This window comes from Myotis davidii, unplaced genomic scaffold (genome assembly GCF_000327345.1).
Source record: "Myotis davidii unplaced genomic scaffold, ASM32734v1 scaffold900, whole genome shotgun sequence".
Lineage (NCBI taxonomy): Eukaryota > Metazoa > Chordata > Mammalia > Chiroptera > Vespertilionidae > Myotis > Myotis davidii.
Window position 1 is genome coordinate 12401 of NW_006295185.1, and position 8132 is coordinate 20532.

General features: G+C 41.6%; 1 protein-coding gene across 1 annotated transcript in view; it reads left to right on the forward strand.

Moving 5' to 3' along the window:
* UTP14A (UTP14A small subunit processome component) overlaps nt 1-8132 on the forward strand; it is a 23873-nt gene that overhangs the window by 5857 nt on the left and 9884 nt on the right. Inside the window, exons 5-10 of the mRNA XM_006779664.2 lie at nt 306-448; nt 739-894; nt 6274-6393; nt 6491-6585; nt 7506-7629; nt 7710-7787. Of these exons, the coding sequence (XP_006779727.2) occupies nt 306-448; nt 739-894; nt 6274-6393; nt 6491-6585; nt 7506-7629; nt 7710-7787 (716 nt within the window). The remainder of the gene's footprint in view (nt 1-305; nt 449-738; nt 895-6273; nt 6394-6490; nt 6586-7505; nt 7630-7709; nt 7788-8132) is intronic.

Sequence of the window (8132 nt, forward strand, 5' to 3'; positions counted from 1 at the left end):
TTCAAAATATCACTTTGGGTGCTGTGTGAAGAATGAATTGCAGCAGAGCAAGAGTGAAAGCAGAAAAACCATCAGAAAAGCAAATGGCTTTTGAAAATAAATAATTTTCCTCTACCCTCCCAACCCATGTGAGAATGAAGGAAAGTGATCATGCCACTATAGCTAGTGATTAAAGTAAGAGAATTATTTCTGCTTCCCTGCATATTTGCCTGTCTGCGGCATTTTCTACCCAGATATCCGCCTGTGTGATAATTGAGATTTGGCCTCACTTATCAGTCTGACCAGAAAGTTTGGCCTTTCTACAGGATCAGGAGAAAGATTAGTCCTTTCAGATCTGCTTGAGCCCGTTAAAACTTCATCCTCATTGGCCACTGTGAAAAAGCAACTGAATAGAGTCAAATCAAAGAAGACTGTGGAGCTACCTCTTAACAAAGAAGAGGTTGAGCGGGTGAGTTAAAAAGTATCCATTAAGAGGAAGAAATTGAACTAATGAGGAAAAACAGGGTAAGAAGGGAAGGACGGGGGAAAGCCTGACAAATGGAAGGGGAAGTTGTGATTGCCTCACCCCGAAAAAGATTAAAACTAATCCTGGGGAAAGTGCATTCCTGAGAAGTAAACAAGAGCTTATCTCTAACATCCTGTTCTTTCCTTGGGCTAAGAAACATTGCCTCCTAATTTCCCACTAGTCCTTTGAGTTTGTTGCCTAATTTTGTGGCTCGTGTTTCTTGCCTGTTTCAGATCCACAGGGAAGTGGCATTCAATAAAACCTCACAGACGCTCTCCAAATGGGATCCCATCGTTCAGAAGAACCGACAAGCAGAACAGCTGGTTTTCCCCCTGATGAAGGAGCAGTCCGCCTTTGCTCCCATTGAGCATGTGCTCAATGGCTGGAAGGTAAGTGCTACGCAAGGAAACCGCACCTTGGAAAGTGAAGTTATGTAATGTGGAGATTGCAAGGTCTGCCATTGATTTGGTTGGCATGGTAAACTGAAATTCCAACTGCGGTCATCGTAGTCTGTCAGTCAGAAAGGGAGAGAAGGAGGTAGCAAGATTCATTGTCAGCCGTGCAATAGCCAGTCACAGTGGCTCTATAGTTGCTCTTCATCAGTTTGTAGCATATAATACACATGGTTATTTCCGTGTTTTTGTGTTAAAACATCCAATTGCCGTTAGAGAAAAAACATGATGCATTCTTTTTCACATCCCAGTATTTATAGTAAAAAGCTTTCAAAGCCACATTCTGATCTGGGGGAAATCAGGAACTCAGCAGACCCAAAGTTTGCTTATAAAGGAATATCACCTTAAAATATAACATTATGCCCAGCTGGCATGGTTCAGTGGTTGAGCCTGGACCTATGAATCAGGAGGTCACGATTCAATTCCCAGTCAGGACACATGCCTGGGTTGCGGGCTCAATCCCCAGAGTGGGACGAGCAGGAGGCAGCCGATCAATGATTCTCTCTTGTCATTTATGTTTCTATCTTTCTCTCCCTCTCCTTTCCTCTCTGAAATCAATAAAAATATATTTAAATTTAAAAAATAAAGTGTGGCTGTAGGATGGAAGGGAGACTTCAGGAAAAAATTAAGAGAGAATATAATTTGTATGATTCAAAAAAGTCTGACCTACCTCTGACCCCATCTGATCATTTTTACCCCATACTCATCCGGATGTAACCACTTCTGTAAGTTTTTTTGTTATTGTTAACTTAAGAGTTTTACTGATATATTTGTGTTTACCTTATTTTTGTCAAAAAGGTAGTAGTACGCTACTACACACTCTGCACCTTGCTTTTTCAATGACAGTGTAATTTTGGAGATCGCAGGAAAATGATGAGATGAGAGGTGAAGATTGCACTAATAATGGTACCTCTACTCCCAAGGAACTCCCTGTGCAAGAGGATAGAGTGGCCCAGAGACTGTCTATTGAATCTGTTGGACCATTCATGCCAAGATACATTTTTGAGAAATGACGCCATTGTGGCACAAATAAGGAAATGCTTAGGTCAGCGGGTGCTTTCTAGCTAGCAACTCTCAGTTCTCTTCTTACACTTAGAGTGCAAAGTACCACGGACTAGTAATATACTAGTATTTCTGAAGATTAAGAATCCAAAAAGTCACCTGGCCAGTGTGGCTCAGTTGGTTGAGCATCATCCCATGCACTGAAAGGTCACTGATTTGATTCCAGATTGTAGGCTTGATACCCAGTCAGGGTTCATGCAAGAGGCAGCTGATGGATTTCTCGATCATAGCAATATTTTTCTCTGTTTCCCTTCCCCTCATATATTTTTTTAAAAAAAGAAGCAGCAGCCCAGCCAGAGTGGCTCAGTTAATTGAGCAGTTCAGTTGGTTGAGCGTTGTCCTGTACACAGAAAAGTTTCCAGCTTGATTGCCAGTCAGGGCACATACCTGGGTTGCAGGTTCAATCCCCAGTCGGGACGCATATGGAGGGCAACCAGTCGATGTTTCTCATGTTGATGTTTCTCTCTCTCCCTCCCTCTAAGTATGTCCTTGGGTGAGGATTTAAGAAAAACAATCCAAAAAGTCTTGGTTGAGCTTCCTAAAATTCCATTAGACTCTAGCTTAGAAGAATTAAATGGGATAATGCATGTGAAAGCATTTGTAAACTGCAAAGTGCTAGAAATGATGTAAGATAACTCTTCTCAGCCCCCCTCTCCTTCCCTCCACTAGCAGTTTGCAGAGTTTTCACCTCAAAACCCTTGTTTTTCAATATGCCCTCAAAAGGGGAGGGGGAACCCCATTGCTAGAAAATGCTGCCTGCCCCTATTGGAGATTGGCAATTCACAATATACATTAGCTTTTTAAAGGCTATGAAAAGATAGTAAATAAATCCCTTTGACTTACTCTAACCCAGAGTGTACAAACTGATATTATTAAAAAACAAATAAATTAATTCTTAAACTTTTTTTAATGAAGTGAATCTTGTTAGCTGATGAGGAAGGACCGTACTTTGGGAAGAGCTGGCCTTTACTGCTTCTGTATTCTCTCTCCTTCACCTACTGCCCTACTGCAACTTCTTTCTTTTTTATTTATTTTTTATTTTTTAGTTAATCCTCACCTGAGGATAGTTTTCCATTGATTTTTTTTTATTTTATTTATTTATTTATTTATTTATTTATTTATTCATTAACTTTTACAGAGAGGAGGAGATACACTGAGAGAAACATCAATGAGAGAGAGACACAGTGAGAGAAACATCAATGAGAGAGAGACACATTGACTGGTTGCCTCCCTTGGGCTGACACACTATCCACTAAGCCAAACTGGTTAGGGCCTAAAACTTCTTTCAAAGGCCATTAATGAGGGACCTCCTAGTCACCATATCCCATGCCCTCTTCAATCTTCAGCAATTTAACACTATTTTTTAAAAATATTTTTATTGATTTTTTTACAGAGCGGAAGAGAGGGATAGATCGATGTTTCTCTCTCATCGATGTTTCTAACTCTATCCCTCTCCCTTCCTCTCTGTAAAAAATCAATAAAATATATTTTAAAAAATAAAAGAAACATTGATGAGAAAGAAACATGGATCAGTTGCCTCCTGCACACCCCCTACTGGGGATGTGCCCACAACCTAGGTACATGCCCTTGACTGGAATCGAACCTGGGACCCTTCAGTCTGCAGGCCGATGCTCTATCCACTGAGCCAACCTGGTCAGGGCCAAGTTGACACTATTGACACATTGTTAAAAATTCCTGCCTTGGCTTCTGTGATACACTCCTGATTTTTATCTATCTGACTTTCTTAGTCCTTTTTATTCTTGCGCTGTAAGTTCCGTGACTTTTGACTATCAACTGTATATGCTGCAGATCATTCTCAAGCCCTTCCTTCTGAGCTCCAGTCCCAGATTCCATATGACTAGGAGGCCTCACCTGGGTCTCCCCTATGCATTTTAAATTTCGCACACAACAAAGTAAACCTGGCATTTTCCTTCCCCAGACTCCCAAACCTGTACCACCACCTTCATTCTATAACAGTCACTTTGGTTGGAAATCTCAGCCATCTCATTTCTCCTTCCATTGACTCCTCCCCGTTCCAGGCAGTGAGCTAGTGTGTGAATTCTGTCTCTGTGGCATCTCTCAGATCCCTGGCTCTTCTTCTCATTTTCATTTTCAGCTTTCATTTGCAACTTTACATACAGAGTAGGGCAAAGGTAGGAAAAGAATAACAATATTTGATAAATAATAATGCAAGAATAAACTCTGTGTTTCGTGTACTCATAATTGTAAACCTACTTTTGCCCCACCCTGTATACCCTCTTACACAATCACCAGGATTTGCTTTCTGAAACAAAACTAATTGTCGCACTCCTGCTTAAAATCCTTCAGAAGCTCTCCAATTGTAGAATGAGACAACACTGAGCATTTTAGCTGCACTGGACAACACACTTTCCGCTTACACACTTCTCCTTTTCATATATCTGTTTTTGCTTATACTCATATCTCCACTTGGCCCTCTCCTTTACAGAACTGTACTTACTCCTCAAACAAAGCCTAATTCAAAAAGTAAGTCTCTTCCTTCCCAAAGCCCAACTCACCCCCCAATCAGAATTAATTGTTTCTCTGTGATTACTCCTTTGGACTAATGTTTAACCTATTATGTTGTTAGTGATGGATTTGTCTCTTTCCTCTGAAAGGCTGTGAGCTCTATGAGGACAGGAATGAGCTTAATCAATTGTGTATTCTAGCACCCTCTACAAGTACCTACAGTGTAGCTGCAATCAATAAATGTTTGTAAATTGAACTGAATTGGAGGGAGATTACAATATTGTAATATAAATCACTTTGTAGCCTGTGATTGATCACTACTACAAATACTAAAAATGGAAGAATGTATACCTTTACTATTCAATAGAATAGGTTTATGGTTAAATCAATAGCAGTGTGTAATGTATGATGATGTGTGTTTATGCATTTGTCTAGATATTTGTAAGTTTGAGACTGACCACAATTTATATGAAAACCACATATAGCCGAAACCGGTTTGGCTCAGTGGATAGAGCGTCGGCTTGTGGACTGAAAGGTCCCAGGTTCCGGTCAAGGGCATGTACCTTGGTTGCGGGCACATCCCCAGTGGGAAGTGTGCAGGAGGCAGCTGGTCGATGTTTCTCTCTCATCGATGTTTCTAACTATATCTCTCTCCTTTCCTCTCTGTAAAAACTCAATAAAATATATTTAAAACAAAAAAAACAAAAAAAAAACCCCACATATAAAGTGTGTATGAGGTTTGAAACTGGCTCTGTTGCCTAGGGCTATCTTTGTACCTTGCCAAAATGGACTGTGTCGTGATTGGCCTGACTATTTTAGCCATCCTTACATTATCAGTCAAGCAGTAAATGAGGTGTTTGGCTGACAAGTGAAATAACTTGTTCACAGTCCATTCGTTCCATGCATGTAGACCGTACCTAGCATGCAAAGTTTACTGGAAACTGAGGAACTAGAGCCCAAGTTAGAAGATGACTAGAATTAAATTTGAACTCTCAGGAAGCCAGTTATGTGAAGGTCATATTTTTTTAATATATTTTATTGATTTTTTTACAGAGAGGAAGGGAGAGGGATAGAGAGTTAGAAAGATCAATGAGAGAGAAACATCGATCAGCTGCCTCCTGCACACTCCCTATTGGGGATGTGCCCACAACCAAGGTACATGCCCTTGACCGGAATCGAACCTGGGACCCTTGGGTCCGCAGGCCAATGCTCTATCCACTGAGACAAACTGGTCAGGGCTGAAGGTCATATTTTTAAACGCAGTGTCTTTTTGTGCTCATCTTAGACCTAATCTCCCCTTCCCTCTAGAGATATTTTTAAAAAGAGCCTTATATGAAATCTGAGATTCCTATCTATACCATATGTGTAACAACACAGGGGCCATTTTGTTTTGCAACTATCAAAACTGATATTTGGTACTGCTTTTCCTCTTTCCTGCCAGCATTTACTTTAAGGGCATCCTGCTTCTCTTCTTAAGAGAATGGCATTCTGTTTTAAATATATTAATAATCCAAACAGAGTGATACTCAGTAATATTAGAGACTAGCCTCAGAGTCTCCTTGCTGAAGTTGTCTTAAATCAGAATAAAATAAGGCTTTATCTGCACAGCTGGGCAGCAAAACTGGAACCCCTTCTCTTGCTGTAATAGCCAATCCTATCCAGTTAGTGATTCCAATTATGGCATCAAAGTAGATGGTCATAGGACTGGAAAGAGGAAGACAGTGGGAGCATGGCTTAAGACTCAGGATGTTTTGTTATGTCTTTAAGGCAAGAACACCCCTGGAGCAGGAGATTTTTAACCTCCTTTGTAAGAACAAGCAGCCAGTGACAGACCCTTTACTGACCCTCGTGGAAAAGGCCTCTCTCAAAGCCATGAGCCTGGAAGAGGTAAGTGTGATAGGCCTTTTATACACCCAGGCAGGGCCTGTTTCTCCCAGCATTTGCTCACAAGCCCAGGAGTCACTGTAACTCTCATTCATTGTAGGCTAAGATGCGCCGAGCAGAGCTTCAGAGAGCCCGGGCCCTGCAGTCTTACTATGAGGCCAGAGCTCGAAGAGAGAAGAAAATCAAAAGCAAAAAGTAAGGAGCTATACCTGAAACCAATGTAATTTTATTAACCAATGTCATCCCAATAAATTCAACAAAAAAGTTTAAAAAAAAGGGTGAGGGGGCCTGGCCAATGGCCAATTTGGCTCAGTGGTTGAGCGTTGACCTATGAACCAGGAGGTCATGGTTCAGTTCCCAGTCCGGGCACATGCCCGGGTTGTGGGCTAGATCCCCAGTGTGGGGCTTGAATGAGGCAGCCAATTAATAATTTTCTCTCATCATTGATATTTCTATCATCTCTGAAATCCATAAAAATATATTTAAAAAATAAAAATTGGTATAATTACCATTTAAAATAATAATTAAAAAAAAAGATATGGAGACCCATGCTAACTAGCCTTGGGTTCCATGAAAGAAAGTGAGGTGAAAAGAACCTTTGACGTGGCAATTGAGGTCATGTAGAAGAGGTCACAAATAAGAGTGACTAACCTTTCTTTTCCCTGAGACCAATCTCATAAAAGTGTTGCCTGCTTCACTACTGCCCTCTCCACTGGCTTTGGCTTTCTATCTTTGTTGTTGATAAACAAGAAGCTGGCACAATTACTTTGTCTTCTTTCCAGGGTGTGACAGAGTGATTCTTCAGAATGAACTCTGAATTCTATAGCTGTTGAGGCCAGCAGAGCTTCCTTCCTATCTTTTTGCCTGTTTGGAACATGTCCTATTCTTCCTTGCACTGTAGGTTTGTTCTACAGAGGTCTGCCCTGTGGGCTGCAGGGACTGAGAGGCCTGCCAGCACTCTCAGGTCCCAAAGTGGCTCCCTCCCGTCACCTAGCTCTGTGATGTCCATTCTGGCTTCTGCATAGGAAAACCTCTTGGTAGTAGGGACACTTTTGTGTGTGGCATAAGTGTTTCTACTGAATCTCTTTCCTTGTACCCCTCTCATTACCCTGTAGGTATCACAGAGTTCTGAAGAAAGGAAAGGCCAAGAAAGCCCTAAAAGAGTTTGAGAACCTGCGGAAGACCAATCCTGCTGCTGCACTGGAAGAACTGGAAAAACTCGAAAAGGCCAGAATGATGGTGAGGCTGCCTCTTGCCCTACCTCTGAACCACCTTTCCCCAGAAAGCAATACAGATCTCACACTCTCCTTTCTTTCCAGGAGCGAATGAGCCTTAAGCACCAGAACAGTGGAAAATGGGCAAAGTCAAAGGCAATTATGGCCAAATATGACCTGGAGGTAAGAGACCATCAGGATGAGAGATTGGGTGGAATTGGAGGAAAGAAACAGAGTTGGGTAAGAGCCATGAGAGTGGATAGAAAACCAGGAATCTAAAAAGGTATCAGAAAAAATAATAATCTATCCTATCTAATAATAGACAAACATGGTAATTAAGCGTACCTCCAACACGCTTCCCATTGGCTAACCAGGGCAATATGCAAATTAACTGCCAACCAAGATGTCGGCCGGTAGCCAGGCAGCTGAAGTGAACAGGAGACTTGCTTGCTCCAGTAATGGAGGAAGCCAAGGTTCCCCACCTGCCGCTGCCCAGCCCTGAGCTGCACTCTAAACAACTATGTTACA